This window comes from Tenrec ecaudatus, chromosome 13 (assembly GCF_050624435.1).
Source record: "Tenrec ecaudatus isolate mTenEca1 chromosome 13, mTenEca1.hap1, whole genome shotgun sequence".
NCBI lineage: Eukaryota > Metazoa > Chordata > Mammalia > Afrosoricida > Tenrecidae > Tenrec > Tenrec ecaudatus.
In genome coordinates this window covers 67,336,336-67,357,879 of record NC_134542.1, presented here as the reverse complement: position 1 = coordinate 67,357,879, position 21,544 = coordinate 67,336,336, and the positions used below count along the sequence as shown (strand labels likewise).

The following is a 21,544-nucleotide window of genomic DNA, read 5'->3' as shown; positions in this document are numbered from 1 at the left end:
AGCATACAAAGAGCTCGTTGCATTTTTTTACATACTAGATGTAGGAAATCTAATTTTAAAATACTCCATTTACAACAGTGAACACAATATAAATACATAGACTACATAGAAAGCTGTAAAATACATACATCTTTTAAGGAAGAATCATAAAACTTCACTAAGATATTTTTAAAAGATCTAATTGCATGGAGATCATTTGATATAGCAAAGATATCAATTCTCATCAAATTGATTTACAAATTTAATGTCCCATCAAAAGTAGGGTTATTCATGGAATATACACTAATTGTAAAACATATATTAATATGTTTTTGGCAAATAGCCAAAAAACAAAACAAAAAGATACTTCTGAAGAAGAAGAATGTGGAAGGCTTGCCCTACCAGAGATCAAACTGTCTTATAAGACAATAGCACTTACATGGTATAGAACTAGGCCAGGGAAAGATATTTAGAACGACAGAGCAGAAGACACACACTAGAAATTAGATCCAATCATGCTCGAGGGGGCTTCAAAACCTTCATGGAAAATTCCCATGAGCTTTTAATTCCATTGTCCCATAAACTTTTTTAAGTCCCCTTGAATATAAACTTGATATGTGAAAGAACTAGTGTCTCTCTCTCTCCCCTCCCTAAAGGTGGAATAATCACTCCCTTGATTAGGCTATTTTTATATGAATCCATTTAGCCTTGAAGAAGCAAATTGTCATGTTGTGGAAAGGGCCATGTGACAGGAAAGAGCTGGTGAGCTATAGGAACCAAGGATCTAAGTCCTACAAGTACAAGGAACAGAATTCTACTCTCAACCAGTGAGATTACAAGAGGACCTCGTGTCTCATATAGGATGACAGTACCAGCTAATCACAAAATTGTAGCTTTGTGAGACCTGAACAGAGAACCCAGATTTCTAATCTGTGGGACTATGAGATAATAAATGCTTGTTGCTGAAAGCCATTAGGACCCAAGGCATACATACAAAGAAGTAAAATTCACTCTTCAGATTATATGATCTGATACACAGAAAATCCCCCCAAGCCTAGGCAAGAAAGTTGTTGGGACTAAGTGAAAGATTTGGCAAAAAAAGAAAAGTACAGATCCATGGATAAATATCAGTCAGATTCCTTTATAGTAACAAAAAACACTCTGAAAAGGAAATCAAGAAAAACAATACAACTTACAATAGCCACTCAAAAGATGAAATACTTAAGAATAAATCTAAACAAAGAAAAGGCCTCCACAGTGAAAACTATAAAATACTACTATAAGAAACCAAAAACCCTGCATAAATGGAAGACTATACCATGCTCATGAATTGGGCTTAATGTGACTGTGACCATGTCAACACTACCTAAAGCAATCTATAGATATAACACAACTCCAATACAACTGTTGTTTTTTAGGTGCCGTTGAGTTGGTTCTGACCCATAGTGACCCTATTCACAACAGAACAAAACGCTGCCCAGTCCTGCACCATCCTCACAATTGTACCCGTGCTTGAGCCCATTGTTGCAGCCTTAATGCAACTAAGGTGCAACTACAGATCTCTCCCAGTGATGACAATCTAAAAGCATATAGAAACGTTTAGTCCATTGAACTCGTGGGCCGCACAAACTGCAGCCTCTAGGACCCTGAGAGCAAAATTAGACGGCACCAAGTAACCACGCCCAACTGCTTTGAAAAGAATCACATTAGAAAGGTTTTAACAGAGTGGGGGGAAAATAAAGAACAAAGCCCCAAATCTAAGAGACTAGGTTTACTAGCTGGATAGACCAGTGGGAACCCCCCAAACTGTGGCCTCATCTTTCTCCCATGGAGCAGCTGCTGCTGGGCTTGAACTGCTGACCTTCAGTCCAATGCGTACCTGACAGTGCTACGCAGGCTCCTATCCATAAAAGTTACAGCCCTGAAAATACTATGAAGTAGTCTACTCTAGCCTATAAGGTTGCTATAAGTCAGAATCAACTCAACAGCAATGGATTTAAAAAATATATATACATTATGCTATTTTTTCTATACACATTCTTTTGAATAAAGTATTTTAATAAGCAAGATGACTGGTTTAAAAACTTTGCTATTGATTTCTTCAAAATCTTTCATGACTTTGAATATGTATGTATTTACTACATGCTCAGACAAATAGTGAAGTACAAGTACATAGAAAAAAACATAAGAGCCAAATTTATGGTCAAAAGCCTCAATAATTTAAAAATATATATCTTAAGGTGACTGTCACCAGGACTACTGCAACTCCCTGCCAGCCAGCAGTGTCCTGTTTGCCATTTGTTCCAGGGAGCTTGAGGGTACTTGTTAGTCATTTGGTTCTACTGTGATTCTATTTGCTGCTTCTCTTTTCTCCATCCTTCAGGTCCATTCTTGCAACATGTTCGACTACAGGGCAAGTATTTGAAGTCCTGTCAACTATTTCCAAAATACATCCCAAAATCTGTCCACTACTCTTTCTTTCCTACTACTTTCCTAGTCTGGGTATTTTTCCTGGACCAATGTGGTAGTCACCTGCCTCCTTGCCTCTATCCTTGAACCCTCACAGTACATTCTCCACTCAATAGTCCTAATGATCTTATAAGGTAATGTAGATCACATCACTCCCCTTCTGTACCAGGCCGACAAAGTTCAACATGTCTCTGTCCTTGCCTCTCAACTTCCTTTTCCTTGTGCTCACTAAACCCCACATAGCCCTTCTGGTCAGTTCAGAATAATCCAAACTTGGTTTGGCCTTGGGAACTCTGTACTCAACTAGCCGTCTGACAGAGCCTTAACAATATGGGGTGAAAATACACACAGGAGAGCATAAACAAATTCAACAATTTCTACATGTACCTTTCAATGACACTGCTTAAATTCTTGTTGTGTCACCTTTCTTGCTATCTCTACCCAGGTCAGAGCCATGGTTACACATTGGGCTGTAATCCGCAAAGTCTGTAGTTCAAATCCACCAGCTGCTTTTCAGGAGGAAGATGGGGTTTTCTACTTTTGTAAAGAGTTACAGTATCAGAAACTTACAGGGGCAGTTCTACCCTGTCCTACAGGGTTGTTATGAGTGGGCATCAGCTCGATGGCAGTGAGTTTAGGGTTCTTTGGTCTACCCATGTTGTCTCATCACTATTGGCTTAGACTTAAGAACCACACATTGCCATCACATCCACTCTGAAGTATAACAACCGGCCCGAAACTTCTCATCAAGAAGCGCTGAGGGAATCCCCCTCCTGTGCATATACCCAGAAGAGACAAAAAACAAACCACAGCCAGACATTTGTGCCCCAGTGTTCGTCGCAGCGCAGTTCACAATTGCAAGGAGTTGGAAACAGCCCAAATTCCCATCAACTGACGAATGGATTAAAAAACTCTGGTACCTACATACAATGGAGTATTACTCATCCCTAAGAAGCAGTTATGAACACATGAAGCATATCGCCGCATGGGAAGAACTGGAGGAAATTATGATAAGTGAAGTAAGCTAAGCACAAAAGGACAAATACTACATGAGTCCGCTGAGATAAGCTCAAAAAAATTCAAAAGGGTGGAGGGAAGAAGAGGCTGTACACATATGTCCCTGGGGTGAGGTCCAGGTAATATGGCAGGGGCCAGACTAAACTCAGGGACACATATGGTAGCCTATTAAAAGGGAGGAGGGAAAAAGGTATGGGTAGCCGGGGGAACAGGCCACTAACCCACACAGGGAGAGGTTGTTGATTGTATCTCCACAGGGAAAGAAGGACCAGACTTCAACCTGGAGCTCCAAGACAAGAACGCAACACACTGACATGAAGCAGGGAACCGATAAGAGAGGCCTGAGCGGCCGACCCCATTACCAACTAAGTGTACAGCACCACCCTCCCCCCAAGAAGAATTCACTTCAGAGGAAAGCACTGAAGCTACAGCTCAAGAAGAGGGGAAGAGGGACTGGTCTGGTCAGAGCACACAGGAGTCAACAAGGAGGGATAGAGAGAAAAAAAGAAAAGAGTAAAGCACATCCTGGCTCACCAAGCCTTGAAGACAATGTTCCTACTCAGAACAGCAATGCACAGAGATATCTACAAGGCCAGCCCCACCCCGGGACACAGCATTTCTCATTGACCCACAGCACTATTGAGGACAACACTAGAGACACACGGCAGGAATTGTGCCCGCCATGAACTCACCACTCCGAAGCCAGCCTCTGGGGGGCATGCAGCAGAGCAGCAGGGGAGCAGAGCAATGAAGTCCCCAGGGATAGAGGCGGTGCCAGGGCATGGAGCCCCATCAGACTTGACTGGAAAGCACCCATGAAGGAAAACAAACAGAACTGAACTATTCATACGTTTATGTGTGTATGCGTGTGTGTGGTGTTGTTGTTGTAGTTATTGTTTTACTTTCGGTTGTTGCTTTGTTGTACTCAGTCTTGTTATAGTACATAGCATGTCTACCTGGAAGGGAGAGGCAGAATAAACAAGTCAGAAGAGAGAACAATGGGATGACAGTTCCAGGAGGACATGGGGTAGGGGAGGCAGGGGAAAGGAAGTGGGTGTTAACAAGCCCAGGGACAAGGGAATAACAAGTGATCCAAAATCAGTGTCAAGGAGGGTTTAGGAGGCCTGGCAGGGCTGGACCAAGGGCAATGTAGCCGAGAAGAATTCCTAAAACTCAAATGAAGGCAGAACATGATACTTGGATGAGAGGAAAGTACAAAGAAATAGAGGAAAGAACTAGGAGGCAAAGGGTAGTCATAGAGATTTAAATACAGGCATATAAAGATGTAAATATATTTATATACGGCGAGGGGGAAGTAGATCTGTGTACATATATTTATAGGTTGAGTATTAAGAAAACAGATGGACAGTGGGCCCATCCACAAGTACTCCCTCAAAACAAGAACACTTTGTTCTAACAATTCAGCATTCTGAGATGCTCACCTGCCTGGCACGATCTCTGAAGACAATGGGTGCACAAGCAAATGTGGTGAAGAAAGCTGACAGTGCCCAGCTACCAAAAGATATAGCACCTGAAGTCTAAAAGACCTGAAGATAAACAAGCAGCCATCTAGCTGAGAGACAACAAAACCCACATGGAAGAAGCACACCAGCCTGTCCCGACTCAATCGCTCAGGACAAAGTGGGTGCATAAGCAAAAGTTGTGAACAAAGCTGATGGTGCCTGGGCGAGGCTGGGAGAGTGGAGGGTGAGTGGGTTGGAAAGGGGGAACTGACTAAAAGGATCCACATGTGACCTCCTCCCTGGGAGATGGACGGCAGAGAAGGGGGGAAGGGAGACTCCGGATAGGGCAAGATATGACAAAATAACAATCTGTGGATTATCAAGGGCTCATGAGGGAGGGGGGAGCAGGGAAGGAGGGGTAAAAAAAAGAGGACCTGATGCAGAAGGCTTAAGTGGAGAGCAAATGCTTTGAGAGTGATTAGGGGATAGAATGTAGGGATGTGCTTTATACAATTGATGTATGTATATGTGTGGATTGTGATAAGAGTTGTATGAGCCTCTAATAAAATGTTAAAAAAAAGAAAAGAGGGGAAAAAAAGAAAATGATTAGGGCAAAGAATGCACAGATGTGCTTTATACAATTGATGTATGTATATGCATGGATTGTGATAAGAGTTGTATAAGCCCCTAATAAAATGTTTTAAAAAAAAAAAGCTGATGGTGCCTGACTGTCAAATGATATGGGGTCTTTAAGGCTTGAAGACAATCAGGCGGCCATCTAGGTAAAAAACAACAAAACCCACATGGAAGAAGTATACCAGCCTTCCCTGACGCAAACGCTGAAGACAAGGTGGGTGCATAGGCAAATGCGGTGAAGAAAGCTAATGGTGACCAGCTGTCAAAATATACAAAATCTGGGGTCCCATAGGCTGGAAGATAAACAAGGGGTCATCTATCTGAGAAACAACAAAGCCCACATGGAAGAAGCACACCAGCCTGTGAGATGACAAGGCATCAAAGGGATCAAGTATCAGGCATCAAAGACCAAAAAATAAAATAAAATCATAGCATTGTGAATGAGGGAGAGTGCAGAGTGGGAACCAAGGGCCAATCTGGGGGAAATTGGACATCCCCTTGCAGAGGGCTGTGGGAGGTGATAAGCCAGTCAGAGTGTAGTATAGCAATGATGAAATATACAAGTTTCCTCTAGTTCTTAAATGCTTCCCCACCCTCCTCACCCCCACTATCATGATCCCAAGTCTACCTTACATATCTGACTGGACACAGATAGGAACTGGAAATACAGGGAATCCAGGACAGATGAGCCTCTCAGGATCAGTGGTGAGAGTGGCGATATTGGGAGGGTGGAGGGAGGGTGAGGGAGAAAGGGGGGAACAGATGACAAGATCTACATATAACCTCCTTGCTGGGGGGATGGATGCAGAGAAGTGGGTGAGGGAGAGGTCGGATGGTGTAAGATATGATAAAATAATAATAATTTATAAATTATCCAGGGTTCAGGGGAAGGGGGAGTGGGGAGAAAGGGGGGAAATGAGCTGATATCAAGGGCTCAAGTAGAAAGCAGGTGTTTTGAGAATGATGATGGCAACATATGTACGAATATGCTGGACACAAATGATGTATGTACGGATTGTGAAAAGAGTTGTATGAGCTCCTAATAAAATGACTTTTAAAAACAACAAAAATTAATTTAAAAAAAAAAAAGAAGAAGCACTGAGGGGTGAGTGGTGTTGCAGGCAGGGAACTGCAGTAAAAGAGACGAAGCAACAAAAAAGTATGAATTGTAGAATGAAATACTGATGATTTGTTCTCTAAACCTTCACTCAATTCATAATAGTTTAAAATAAAAATAAAAGGAGCAGCAGCAGCCTTGGTAGTACAATGGTTGTCATATTCTGGGCTGTTAGTTAAACAGCTAGAGCCCACCCGGAGCTCTGTGGAAGAAAAGACGTAGCAATCTGCTCCTGTAAAACCCCCCAAGGGCTGTTCTGCTCTGTCCCAGAGGGTCACTATGAGTCTGAATCAACTCAACAGCACACAAAAACAAACTTCATCTAGGCTTTACAGGTACTGCTGTTAATTTGATCTCATATAAGTAATTCTATAAAGAAATATAATGCTCAAAATGAACACGCCACCACCCCAATGGAGTTAGCAAAACTGTTGTTTAAAGATGACTTCTGAGGACAGATGTGGTTCAAGGTTTAAAATGTTCTCAGAGAAACAGGTTTGAAGAAGCCTTCCCTGGCTACCCTGACTAAAGCAGGTCCCTCAACTACTCTCTAGAACAGCACCCTATTTTATTTCTTCACAGCATTCATCACTACTCAAGAGTCTTGTTACTTATGCTCATCAAGGTGACTCCAAAATCATGGCAATCCCATGTGTGTCAGCGTAGAATTGTGCTTCAGGGCTCTGTCAATAGAGGATTTTTAAGAAGCAGACCATCAGGTCTTCTGGGGTGCCTCTCTACACACTCAAACCACCAGCCTTCCTGCTAGCAAGCTCATTAATGTTTGCACCATACAAGGACTCCTACCTAGCTAGCTATTTATTAATTATGTATCTCCCCTATTAAAGCCTTTGTGAACCCTGTTCACTATTACATCTTATGCCAAAATAGTTCTTAACACCCTCCAGATGAACAATAACTACATTATGATTAAATGGCTTCTTGTGAACTTCATTCAAATCTCTTTAACGTCTCTGAATAAATGTTCAACTTTTATAACGTGAGCATTTCATATATCTATTCATCTGTTTCTTTAAGTAAAGTATGTGAAGGAAAAAGTGTTTTTATTAACCTCTGAAATCCTATTTTCTCTTCCTTTTCTTTAAAATGGCATAGCTAGATTGACTAAGTATTATAATAACAACACATACACACAGAAATGAAAAAAGAACCAATGCCTATTCTATGGCCCAAACTGAGACGTCACTTCCAAATCCTAAACGGCCACTGGCAGTGTCTATTCTTGTGACTTTATCTTCAACAAATGGGGAGTATCTACTTTATATTAGAACTAGCAGGAATTTAAATATCTAAATTTATTTGATTACATTAATATTGTGATTTCTTTTTTTTTAATATTGTGATTTCTTATTGACTTATAAGGGCAGGCTAAATCTGAATGGATACTACAAGCACTTAGCTGCCAATAATAGATTCACACAAATAAATAGACTTTAGAGTAGGCTATGCATTCATTCAACCTGCCTTTTCATTAACCACGTTTTAGGAAGCAGGCTAAGCTTGCAGAAACCATTTATTGCTCAGTTTCTACTAAAGCTCGTTGGCAGAAACAGCAGTGGATTATTATTTTGCCCAATAATTTTGACAAATGACAATTCTACTGTAAAGCCACAGCCAGCGCATGCAGAGTAGCACGAAAGAAGAGACAAGGCTGCTAATGGACGAGTCAGGAAGAGTTTGTAAGTTTACAGTAACACCTGCAGTGAATTTTGAAGAGAATTGAACAGTAGGCTAAAGAAGAGGGGCTAGGGAGTCCCAAAGGAGCCCTGGTGGTGTACTGGTTACTAGTTGGGCTGTTAACTGCAAGGTCAGCAGTTCAAAAACACTAGCCACTCCCCAGGAGAAAGACTGAGCTTTCTACTCCAGTAGAGTCACAAGGAAGAGACAAGCCAGCCAGGGTGCAGTATAGCACTGATGAAACATACAACTTTCCTCTAGTTCTTTAATGCTTCCCCTACCCCCCATTATCATGACCCCAATTCTACCTTACAAATCTGGCATATGCACTGGTACAGATAAGAGCTCGAAACACAGGGAATCCAGGACAGATAAACCCCATCAAGACCAATATTGAGAGTAGTCATACCAGGAGGGGAAGAGGAAGGTGGGGGATACATGGGGAAGACATAGGGAGCCCATCACAATGATCTAGTTATAATCCCCTCCAAGGGGAATGGACAACACAAAAGTGGGTAAAGGGAGACATCGGTCAGTATAAGACATAAAAAAATAGTAATTTATAAATTATCAAGGGTTCATAAGGGAGGGAAAAAATGAGCTGATACCAAGGGCTCAAGTAGAAAGAAAATGTTTTGAAAATGTTGATGGCAACAAATGTACTAATGTGCTTGACACGATGGATGTATGTATGGATTGTGAAAAGAGTTGTACAAACCCCCAATACATTTTTTTTTTAAAAAAGAAAATGTTGTAAGTTAAGAATAGAGGCACCTGAGAACCTACTGGTTTGGGAGAAAAACTGTTATGGATGATTAATTAGGAGGCAGTGAGAAATCTTAATGGGGAAATAATAGATTTGCGCTTTAGGAAAATTCAATGGCGGGGTCTAAACAAAACACATTGCCATTGAGTCTATTCTGACTCATTGCGATACTAGAAAACAGAACTGCCCTTTGGGTTTCTGAGACTGGAAAACCTTATCCTTCTTCTGAGGAATGGTTGGTTTTGAACTGTTGATCTTGTGGCTAGCAGCCCAACAAGTAACCCACAACTTCACTCAGGTTCCTGTGACAGAAGGATGGACAGTTGGAATTGAAAGTACCTAAGACAGAGCCCTGATGGTGCTATTAGGTAAGTGTTGAACTGCTAACCTCAAGGTCAATGTTTCAAACCCACAAGCTGTTCTGTGGGAGAAAGCTGTGGCTCGTTGATGCCTTAAAGATTTACGACTTTGGAAACTAAATAAGATTGCTCTAAGCCAGAATCAATTCCACAGCAGGCAGGGGGAGTTAGTGGGTTGACAATAGAAGGAGTTTTAAGAGACAGACAGTAGTTAGTGGGCGGCTTAAAAGTTTGGTAAAAGAATGAGACCCTAAACTACATAGGGAAAATGGAGATGAGACAGATGAGATCACGAATCAAGAGTAGGATTCCGACCACAGAAGACAAACAAGTGGGGGTGGAGAGGAAGGAGGAGAGAGAGAAGAGAGATGATGAATCCAATCTAGTAATGATTTGAATTTCATTTCAACTAAAGAGAATCCTGTTATCTTTTCTGGGTCCCAGTTCCTCAGTGACAGCTGCATTCATGAATTAGCAAATTGACTATTGTAGCACTCTCTAAAAATATACAAAGCACTCTATAGTATGCTGTAAATTCGTCATGAAAAATCAGCATAAGTTTAGGCCCTGAAGGAAATGCTGGAGAGATGGCAGAGTTTTACTAAGCACTTACATTGTGACTAGATCAGACACACTAACCCAGGCCTGTCCTTACTGTTCCACCAATCAGATGCCATCGAAATCCCTCTTGACATTCAGCGTTGGTTGGGTACCTATGAGCAATAAGCATGCCAAGTTCCCGTGTGAGAGGCAAAGCCCTCACTTCAAGGGCTTTGCCACAACAAGGGGGCACACTTGGTACAAGATTACTGAAACTTCAGTGGGATGAGATCTTTGAACCTACAGGCAGAGCTAATTAACAAGGTATCAATTACCTTTGACTTAGCAGAAACAAAGCGGACTATCTTAAAGACAGTGCAGTAAAAAATGTAAACATTTTAAAAATGTAAGCATTTCCTGTTTCATTCTCTTGAAGGAAAACTGGAGGCCAGAGGAAGGAAAATGCAACTCTTAGCGAAAAACCAGCCAGCATTCCCGCAGGCCACAAACGGGAAGTGGGGGGACACGCGGGGGGCCGGAAGGGGGGGGCTCTGGAAAGAGTAATTTGAGTCATTCAATCCTAGTTTAGTGGGGAAAACAGCAACTTCCATCGTCGCTAACTCATAAAACAAAAAGCATCGCGTTTGTATTCCCAAAATGTTGAACCCTCAGTCTCGTCCACAACCTCCGGCGTGTGGCTGACGGGAAAGCCACGGGCGTACCTTTGAGCACAAGGCGCTGCCTTGGGGGTCGCGCTCGACACGGCGCCGCCTCCTGACGCCCTGCACGGACCACCCTGAGTCAAGGTAGGGGCCTGAGAGGCGTCGTGGGTGTCGGGGTAAGAGGGAGGTATCTTTGGGCGCAGGATACACTCGGGGAGCCGAGACTAGGAAGCGCCAGCACTGAGGCCCCCGACTTATGCCCAGCGCCCACGTGCAAACCCGGAAAGGCGCGTCCGCGTGACAGCGCAGCCTCACCCACGCACCGGGGGGCGGAGACTCCAGAGCGGGGCAAGGCCGCGAGGCGGAGACAGGTCGCAGAGAGATGTAGAGGCGGAGCCACGCGAGTGGGAGGCGGGGCCTAAGGCAGAGCTCGTTTCCCGCCCCTGCCTCCCACTGACTTGTGGGAATTGTAGTTCTGAGACTAACCAGGCGCTAGACTACATTTCCCGGTGAGGGAGCGTCCCCGACAGGCCACGCGCTAAGGGACGTGTGGCTTTGTTCACGACCTGGTTTGGAACCGGGAAGTGTTTGAAGGCGCCACGAGAGCAGGCTGGGAAGGTTTTTTTCCTGCCCTAGTTTCCGGCGGCGGGGCTGTACGTGAGGGGGCGGGGCCGAGCCTGCCTTCCATTGCCTCGCCGGCTTGCTCCCCGGCCTTTTGCCCACGGTAGCTTTTTCCAGGCCCGACCCGGAGTGTGGGCCTTGAGAGACCTCGGGAGCAGCCGCTGCCATTAGCGGAAGTGCGGACCCCGTCCCTCTCTCGCTGCCTCAAGCCCCGGCCTGCGTCCGAGCCTCCATGGGCCGGACTCGGAAGCCCAACGTCTGCCTCCAGCTGAGCCGCCGGGCGCTGGGCTTCTTCTCGCGCGATGCCGGTGTGGTGCAGAGGACGAACCTGGGCATCCTGCGGGTGCTGGTGTGCCAGGTGACCGCCTTCCGGCCGGGAGCAGAGAGACCAGCAGTGGAGTGCCAGAGTACCCCTTCCTGTCGGGGTGCAGTTTTTAATGCGCTTAGTGCTCCGCTGTAAAGAATCGCTTGGGATGGGGAGGGGAATCCATTCCCGAACCTGGGTGATTTGTTAGTAGCTAATTACGGGGCTCTAGATCCTTTCCCTATTAACTTCTCACGTCTTCCGGCAATCATTCTAAAAGTTGGTCGCCCCACTTAATAGTAATTACAATGTGAGAAAAAAAGCGAAAATACAGTCATGTTTTGAGATAAGCCTACGTGAGGTTACTTTATAAACTGTGAATTGAGCTATTCAGCTTAAAAAGTGCACAATAGGGGCTTATGAATCCTCTAAACGTGAATCTATGTATCTTTCAGGAAAGTACCAAGTTTAAGAATGTTTGGACCACCCATTCCAGGTCGCCAATAGCCTATGAGAGAGGAAGAATATATCTTGATAATTATCGGTTCTGTGTTAGCAGGTAATTTTGGGGGTGAACTATTATATATTTTTAATTTAATGCTCTTTAAAAAAAAACCTCTACGTTCTATCGAAACCAGTCTCACTACCATTGAATTGATGCCAATTCAGTGACCCAATAGGACAGGGTAGAACTACCTGTGTATGCTTCCAAGACAGTAACTCTACAGCAGTAGAAAACCCCCTCCTTTCTCCATGGAGCTGCTGGGTATTTTGAACTGCTGACCTTGAGGTTAGCAGCCCAATTCATAACCACAGTACCACCAGACCTCGACATTAATGCAAATTCAATATATCTACTGTTGAATCTCTAGTGACTTTATTATTACTATTTCTCTCTTTATTGGTATTCCTGATTTGACAAGACAATACCATTGTGCCTTCGTTTACATATTAAATTACAATCAACTTTATAAGCCATTCTTACCAAAGTTAAATGAATTTTATTCAAATGCTTAATTTGCCCCAGGACCATCTTTAGAGATTTTAAATGGTTGTCTTTAAATAATTTCTGCCATCTTTCACTGAAGAGCATGGCTGCAGAACTCATGCTATCATGCAAAAGTGGGAATCTGGACCTTTTTTTTAAATATACCGTTTTATTAGGGGCTCATACAGCTCTTATCACAATCCATAGTTACACCAATTGTGTAAAGCACATTTGTACATTTCATTGCTCTCATCATTCTCAAAACATTTAATCTCCACCTAAGCCCCTGGCATCACCTCCTCTTTTTTTCCCCTCCCTCCCCAATTCCCCCTCCCTCATGAGCCCTTGATAATTTATAAACTGTTATTTTGTCATATCTTGCCCTGTCCGACGTCTTGGACCTTTTCAAAGATATGATGTGATGTGATGATGCCATTATCATACACATCCAAATTAGCATTATGTATTGCCCGGTTCATAGTTTGCCCAATTTAGCAGTGCTCATTTTAATGAAACTTTTTAGAGTAAATGATAATTGACTGGTGATCTAACGATAAACAGTCCAGTTTTTAACAATGTCTCAATTTATTTCACCTTTCACAGAAGTTAAAAACTTTTGATAAAGTCAGTTCTGGAAAAAGTCTAGCTAATTTGAGGAGCCATAACTAGCCTATAGAATGCAGACATGAACTCTTAATAAACCTATCCAAACTACCTTGCCAATTAAATGAATAACAACCCATCATTTAGCTTTCCCTTTTAAGAAATTCCCGAGGGAGGGTAGGGTGGAAAGGGGGAACTGATTACAAGGATCTACATGTGACCTCCTCCCTGGGGACAGACAACAAAAAAGTGGGTGAAGGGAGCTGTCGGACAGTGCAAGATAGGATAAAATAATTTAAATTATCAAGGGCTCATGAGGGAAAAGGGAGCAGGGAGGGAGGGGAAAAAATGAGCTGATGCCAGGGGCTTAAGTGAAGAGCAAATGTTATGAGAATGATGAGGGCAATTAATGTACTAATGTGCTTTACACAATTAATCTATGTATGAATTTTGATGAGTTGTATGAGCCCCTAATAAAATGATTTTTTTAAAAACCCAATCCACACTGGAAAAAAAATAAAAGAAAACCCTGAATAGTTTGTACCATACACAAGTTGATCAAAACTTTAATGTGATGATCTCAACTGCTTATAGCAGGGATACTCTGTTCTGGTTGTTTTTTTTCCTCAACCAATTAAACGTTTTAGCTCATATCGATGATTTCCTGGTTATATATATTTTTTCCTGACAAAATTGTCTTAGATATTGCACGTTTTCAGCATTCCACACGGGGAAGTTTATTCCAGAGGTTAAAATTACATGTGAGACTGCTTTGTTTCCCTGTGAAGTTCTTTTTGGTGTAAACCTTTGAATCAGTGAAAGAATATTAAAGATGACCAGAAGAGTCACCCTGAAAAGTGTATCTCTTCAATAGTATTTTGTTTTCAAAATGTCCAAAAACTGAACTAACTGCCATCAAATTGATGCTGACTCACAGCAACCCTATAGAACAGAGTAGAAATACCTCTGTGTTTATGTAGTTGTAACTCTTTGTGAGAGTAGAAACTTTCTTCTTTCTAACCAGGAGTGGCTGGCTCTTGTTTTCTAACTGCTGCCTTTAGATTAAGCAGCCCAGCACATGCCACCAGGGATCCAATATAGCAGCTGGGAAAAAAAGAAATCCATGTAGCAATTCAAGAAGTGTAAATTAAAAGTAAGATACTATTCTTTATCTCAAAGTAAATACAATATTGAGCCCCTTTTTGATCCACAAAGTTTCAGTTTAAAAATAATGGAACCATAGTGTATGAAGTCTATGAAATTCTGTAAAAAGATACTACATCTCAAAGGTAAAGAAAGAATGCAGTATGATCCAATTTTGGAAAATGTTCAGTTGGTATTTACATATAATGAAAAACTGGAAAGAAATGCACCAAAGGGTCAATAAGTGGTTATTTTTAGTAGTTTCATAATGTTAACAACTATTTTAATATAGTTTTCAAGTGCCCTCCCTCATGATGTATAAAGTAAATTATGAGGTTTAAAAAAAACAACCTTATATTTAGTTAAGAGAAGAACAAAAGAAATTGTCTTTTGGTATTTGAAATCTCTGAATAGAAAAAAAAATTTACTCACAACTGAGATAATACTTTTTTGGTTATCAAGAATAATCCCTTCTTTTCCTCCTTTCTTTAGTGTTGCAGCAAAGCCAAGAAAACTTTATGAAATGCCAAAATGTTCCAAATCAGAAAAAATAGAGGATGCTTTATTGTGGGAATGTCCCGTGGTAAGATTTGCTTCTAGAACATTTGTTTCTAGAGCAGTTTTTGCTTCAAAGTGGTGACTATTAATAAAGTCAGTAAAGGAACAAAATGGAAATATCATAATGACTTTAGAATTTTTCCAAGAAATCAAGAAGAGAACATATCTTTTGTCATGGTTTGTGAAGAGGGTCTTACTCTCCATGTGTGTAACCAGTCATCCATTTGGCTCAAAAACTTAATGGCTCATTTTTTGGAGAACATCTTTCGATTGTCATTATTCCTCTTGAAGTAGTTTTTATTGTAAGGGACTATGTATCAACATAAAGAATATATTTTGAAAATTAGATGACATTTTAAAATCTCAAAACACTAGAAAATGTAAAAATCTGATAAAAGTGAGTTTATAACTTGATGTATTACATATCCCAGTGAGAACAAAAAATGAAAAAACATAGATATCTAGTTTTCTAGTATTTAAAAAGGAACCTTCTATGAGGAGAGAGTTAATGTCTGAGAACAAAAGCAGCAGCTGTAGGGAACTAATTTTCTGTAAAAACAAGGACCTTTAAAAAAGGTTTTAATAGTAGATTCAAAGTAAAGCCTTTATCTTTAAGTATTATTTTGACATGTGTCAGAGTGTTCTATTTTTCCTAAAGAACCACCATATTTAATTCAAAGGCCTGATTAATTTGCTGCAACATTTCTCAGAACGCTAAACATTATTTGGGAAATATGACAATCACCATCCACAGCAGTGTATTGAACATTCTATAAAATATTTGCTGTATTTTTAAAACTCAGCATGTCCTACACTTGTTTTTCCACTGCCCTTTGATAACTCCCAACTCCTCCAGCAACTATATACACGACACCATCCCATGAAAGTACTGTACTTAAATACACATCGAAGCAGTGCTCTGATGGGCTCTCAACCTTTTAAATCCATTCAATTAAGAGTGAAAACAAATTTAATTGAGAAAAGTTTTTAAGACATCGTATTAAAACAGTAAAGATTTGAGCAGACCTGCAAAAATAAAGTTTCTCATCACCTAATTCCTATAATCGCTTCTCTATAAACATTTTGTTCTCTTCTGAAATGAAGCAAGATTTTCCACTTAAAAGAAAGCATGTTGTTGCTAACATAGCAATGTTAAACCGCTTTTAAATTAGTAGCTAGCCACTTTGGTTTCGGAAAATATTTCAAAGCCATTATATATGCTGCTTCAATGCTGCCCTCTTTTAAAAGGCAAGGTATAATGAGTACATTCTTTTTTAAACTTTAATATATCCCTGAAAGTGTGTAGATAGACGCCATAGAATGAATGCATTTACTTCACTACCTGTAAACATTATAAGACCCACTTGTCGATTCTGACTCAGCAACCCTGTGGGACAACATAGCACTGCCCTTAGGGTTTCTGAGCCGGTGAAGCTGTCCAGGAGCAGGTGACCTCACCTTCCCTGTGGAGTGGCTGATGGATTCAAACCACCAACACTGAACCTCCTATGCCACCAGGGATCCTCATTGTAAGACAGTACTGAATAAGCTTAAAAACAAGAAAAACTGCCCTATTTCTCTCCCTGAAGCTTAAAGGAAAGACAAATTTTCAGGAGTATATCCTCGTGTGAAGTAATTGCAGTTTCATCCTCTTCTGTTCATTTGTTTAGTGTAAGAAATCCCTAGATGAATTTTAGCTTCTCAGCTTTTCTCTTGGATCTACCCTTTTATTCCAAAATCAAAGTGGAACTTTTGGCTTCTCTTTTTGCCTCCTGCCTTAGACTTCCACTTGTGGTAGCTCCTCAAGGGTCAGAGCACCCAAGCAGCCGTCCTCTCCCTTTCTGGGGGTAATTCCCTAGTGATACAGGTTATCTCTACCCATCAAACCAGGTCCATCTGCTCCTGTCTGGCTGTGTTGATTCTGGATTCCAGGTTGTCATTTGAGCTTGAAGAACCAGTGTAAATAATGGGGTAATTTGTACTTTGGCCATTTTAACTCCCATCAATAGGAAAAAGAGTCATGAAGTAAAGAACAAGTATTCTGGAAGTTGATTTTAATTGCCAGGCTTTTTTATACCTGGCATTATGGAGCTGTTTTTGTTAGCCACAACAGCCGCATTAATGCACCCACTATGGTAAAACAACTACAGTTGTTGAGTGTTTAATATTAAATTATAATAATTATAAATTAACAGCAATAAGAAATTAATTCAGACAGTATACAGACATTGAATGTTTTGTGCATAAATTATTTTAATTTATTATTAAAATAATTGCCCCTAATTTATCTTTCCTTGTCTTTATTTGTGCATTTAATATTACTTCTTTGGTTTATTTATTCATGTGACTATTTAAGTGGTTAACTCTTTTCCCTGGACAGTGATTGCTGTAAATTGTTCCTAACCATGTGGTTTTGTTTTTACTTTTTTTTTTTTTAAGGGAGAACTACTTCCCAGTCCATCAGATTATAAATCCTCACTCATTGCCTTGACTGCCCATAATTGGCTGCATCGGATATCTACAGCCACTGGAAAAGTCCTTGAGAAGATATATCTTGCTTCCTATTGCAATTTCAGGTATTAAGACTTTATTGTTAAAACTTGAATCCCAGGAACTATATAGTTCTTTTCAGTTCTTTTAGTGTACAGTGGGAGCCAGGTTTATAAATCTGCCCTCTTTTTCTCCCCTCATAACTACACTTGAAGATCCGAGGATAGAAAGTGATCTTGTATCGCGTTGTATGTCCCTCACAAGTACCTAACCTATAGTAGTTTCCAGATGAAAAAAAAAATTTGTTTTAATTCTCTTGTGTTAACCATTCTACAAATAGTATTGTATAGATAGGATATATTTTTGCTAGGTTTTCCTGAAGAGTAGTCTCTTTTAGCTAAAATAATGCCTAGTGCAATCATAATGCCTAGTGCAACTTTATTAACAGTTTTTAAATTAGAGGTAAATTTTTGGAGTGAATATACATACACTTGTCTTAGTCTCTTGGGGTACCTTTAAAAAAAAAGTTTCAGTCAAAACAGTGGCTTCCAAGTTTGGGCCAATTAAATTCAAGGCCGAGGAGTCAGCTCAGAGGGTTCTGATTGTTTATTTCTTTGGAGTTTCAACTGGATAATCTTGATAGAGTTTCAAAAAGGACACAAAGTGACCGTGAGTGCTTAGTATGAAGAAGTTTTAAGAAAATTGGAAATTGCATTGGCAAGGAAATGAGATTTTTTTCAAACCCAGCTCTACACCTTCTTCTTTGCGAGCACCAGAGGTTGTCCTAAAGGATTTGGGTAGGCAGCCTACAGGCCCAAACTTGTCCTTTCCGACTTCTTTCTTATTCTTTAAACCAGGGGGCCTCACACTTTTCAAACAGGGGGCCAGTTCACTGTCCCTCAGACCCGCTGGAGGGCTGGACTATAGTTTCTAAAAAAAAAAACTGAACAAATTCCTATGCACACTGCACATATCTTATTTGAAGTAAAAAACAAAAGAGGCAAAAACACCTGGGAGCCTGGATGAATATCCTCACAGGCCGCAGTTTGAGGACCCCTGCTGTAAACTCTTAAGAACACTGCAAAGAAGCATGATTTGAGTCCCTCAAGGGTACTTACTCAAACTGCCATTTGGATGAAGATGACATCCCAGAATTCTTTGGGGCTAAAAAGCCCTAAAACTCTCTGCCACAGAATTAATTCTTACAATGACTGAATAGAGCAGCTTCTTGGGCTTTCCGAAACGGTTTATCTTTATGGGAACATACAACCTCATTGTTTTCCTTTAGAGCAGCTAGTGGGTTGGAACTGCCGACGTTGCAGTGAGCAGCCCGTTACTTAACCCTAGAGGAATGGAAACACCGTCTTCAGAAGTGTGTCGTCCTAGATGTAGGATATATCAAGAATCAGTAGTTTCTTATTGCGATAGTTTTGTTTTGAAAGGATTTCTATGATTTTATAACTAGCAAAGCTTTTTGCCTTGCTCTTAAATACTATATAAAACCCATTGTCGTTGGATGGATTCCAACTCAGCGACCTTATAGAACAGGGCAGAACTAATCCATAGGGTTTCCAAGGCTGTACGTTTTCCATAAGAACAGCAGCCTTCCGCAGCTTTGTCCAGCAGTAGCTGCTGGATTTTAACTGTTGAACGTTTGGTTAGGCGCTGAGCGTCCCAAGGCTCCTTGGCACAGTGGTGAAGTGCATAAATGCTAACCAAAATGTCAGAGGTCGTAATCTATCCAGGAGAGAGAGGTCACCATCCTAGAACCCTATGGGCAGCCCCCCTCTGTCCTGCACTGAATCACACTCACTCGAGGACAATGGGCTATGCGTCTTAAGGGTTTCGCGTTGTATGTCTTACCCAATACAGGGATTCAAAGGAGCTGCTTCAAGTTTTTTATTGATTGACAGATTAATAAATAAACTTCATTGCTTTTATTACTTAGGTAATTAAAAGCTTTCATTGTAAAATATTCTTCATACTTTGATTTATAAGCGTAGGTAAAGTGATCTAAATGAGTAAAAGTTGGCACCTTTTATTTTGAAAGGTACTTGAACTGGGACACGCCCCAAGAAGTCATTACTATCAAGTCAGCTCAGATCAAAGTCTCAGCAGTGGCCCGCCAGGTACTAACCTTTAAGCATTTAATAAAAGCAAGATTGACTGTGTGTCCTTAGAAATTTGTCTATAAATTTGTTATTAAGGAACTGATCGTGTTTGACTGCTGAAGCATGGTGTGGAGGTTGGTAGGTAGTTTCTTTCACTCTTTTTCTTTCAAGAATTACCTAAGATTTTCTTGACTTGAAAATTAGTCCAGTTCTTTGACTAGATGAGTACATAGCAAGTAATTTTTTTCTTGGTGGTGACCTTAAAATAGAAAAAAACATGTTGAGCACTGTTTTTTTTTCTTTTTTTAGGTAGAGATTCTGCCCTTAGATTTTTCCTCTTTGTGGCCCTAGGCATCTAGAAAAACAAATAGCTTACTCGCTATCTCACCTTGGCAGTTTACTTGTAATTGAATGACATCAGCTTTTTCTCACCAGTGTCCCTTACGAAAAATAATCAAGCACTGTGTGCTTGCTTTACGGGCCCAACTCATTCAACCCTCAGGACTCTTAGGGTAGGTAGTATTCGTGTTCAATTTTATAAGTGAAGGAATTGGGACCCACACAGGTAGAATAACTTAATCCAAAGGCGTAGTGCTGTAAGTGGGAGAACCTGGGCTCGAATCCAGTGTCCCTGCTTTATACCCTACGCCATACTACCTATTCTAGAAATTCACAAGTTCTTGTAACACTGAGCTGGCAAGTAAAGTTCATGTACAAGTTTAGGATTCCTCTTGAACAATTAAGGAGTTCCTCTAACTTACCCTTACAGAGATGGCAGCACCCAGCATTCCCTTGCTAATCCTCCATTGGACCCCCATCTGCTCTGTGCCAAGTAAGCGTGCCTCCTGACTGAAAACCCTGCTTTTCATTCTCCTCTCGGGACTTCTTCTGGATCACGTAAATCATTAGTTGGCCACTTAACATTTGTTTGAGGGTTCGTTTGGCAATTAAAAAGTATTTTATTTCTTTAACTTTTCATTGTAAACTTTCTGGGTGGGTATTTTAGTTTTGATTTTTTTAAATTAACTTTTTAGCTGAACTCAAATTCCAACATTTTTCTTCACCAACACTGTCTTGTCAGAAATTTTCCAGTATTTATCCCCTCTGAACTGACTACCTACATTAGATTTCTCTTGCTGTTATAACAGATAACTACAAATTCAGTGCCTAAAAGCAATTATTTTTAAAAGACTTCTTTTCACGGCTCTAAGGGAAAATTCTTTGCTTTGCCTGGGATAGCCTCGAGAAACCCCCGCACTCCGCAGTGCTCTTCTGTCGTCACAGCAGCAGTTCTCAGATGGCCACTTCTCCCTCTAACACTCTTCTGCTGTCCCCCCGTGACTTTTTAAGGACCCTTGTAATTTTAATGTGCCCAGTCGGATAACCCAGGAATATGGTTGGATGTCAACCAGCTCTTTTTGGCGCAGTGACTGTATCCATGCCATCTTCTTTTGATGATTCCTGCATCCTTCAAGATTTTGCTCATAGGAATCTTCAGAATTTCTACTCCAGGCTGGAATTTTTTTCTTTAATTAATTCAGCTCTAGATCTGTTGGATATATTTTATTAAAACTATTTCATGAATCCTATATAACAGCTTTCATCACATTAATAAGATGATAGCTTCTCACCCTTTTATCCTAAGAATCTAAGAGAAAAGGTATGGATGTGATTTATTAAGTATGAAAATCTTAGAGAAACAGACTGACCTGGCCATTCCCTCTTAATAATACTTGGCTTCTTATTCTCTCACCTACTATGTCGCCCTCTCCACTTGTGTGAGAGAAACCTCACAGCCAGCAAAATAGTAAAACAAAGCAGTCAAACATTTTCTGAGAATTAATTCTGAGTATCTTGTCTCATTTGCCTTTCTTGAAGAATGTAGATTCCTAAAGAGCAAGAACTTCAACCTACCTCTACTCCAACCAACCCACTGAGCACCATTAACTCAAGCTTTTCTATTGTCATCTGGATGAGCAACAGTTAACCAACTTAACTACTAATTAAAATGGCATAGGAC

At 40.8% G+C, this 21,544-nt stretch overlaps 2 protein-coding genes across 11 annotated transcripts in view; one reads left to right on the top strand and one right to left on the bottom strand.

The window, feature by feature from the left end:
* The window catches only part of METTL8 (methyltransferase 8, tRNA N3-cytidine), a 137,967-nt gene extending 126,920 nt beyond the window's left edge, over nt 1-11,047 (bottom strand). For 4 of the 7 annotated variants that reach the window (XR_012779357.1, XM_075529327.1, XM_075529331.1 and 1 more), the window contains exon 1: nt 10,767-10,904. The gene's annotated coding sequence lies outside the window, so the exon portion shown is untranslated. Of the gene's footprint in view, nt 1-10,766 lie in introns of all 7 variants that reach the window. The other 3 variants (XM_075529328.1, XM_075529330.1, XM_075529332.1) reach the window with 2 other exon arrangements.
* Nucleotides 10,651-21,544, top strand: part of DCAF17 (DDB1 and CUL4 associated factor 17) — a 33,932-nt gene continuing 23,038 nt past the window's right edge. The window contains exons 1-5 of one of the 4 annotated variants that reach the window (XM_075529326.1): nt 10,651-10,850; nt 12,087-12,190; nt 14,858-14,948; nt 17,363-17,499; nt 19,464-19,542. In XM_075529326.1, the coding sequence (XP_075385441.1) occupies nt 14,889-14,948; nt 17,363-17,499; nt 19,464-19,542 (276 nt within the window). In that variant the 5' untranslated portion in view covers nt 10,651-10,850; nt 12,087-12,190; nt 14,858-14,888. Of the gene's footprint in view, nt 10,851-11,322; nt 11,686-12,086; nt 12,191-14,857; nt 14,949-17,362; nt 17,500-19,463; nt 19,543-21,544 lie in introns of those variants that run through there. The other 3 variants (XM_075529325.1, XM_075529323.1, XM_075529322.1) reach the window with 3 other exon arrangements.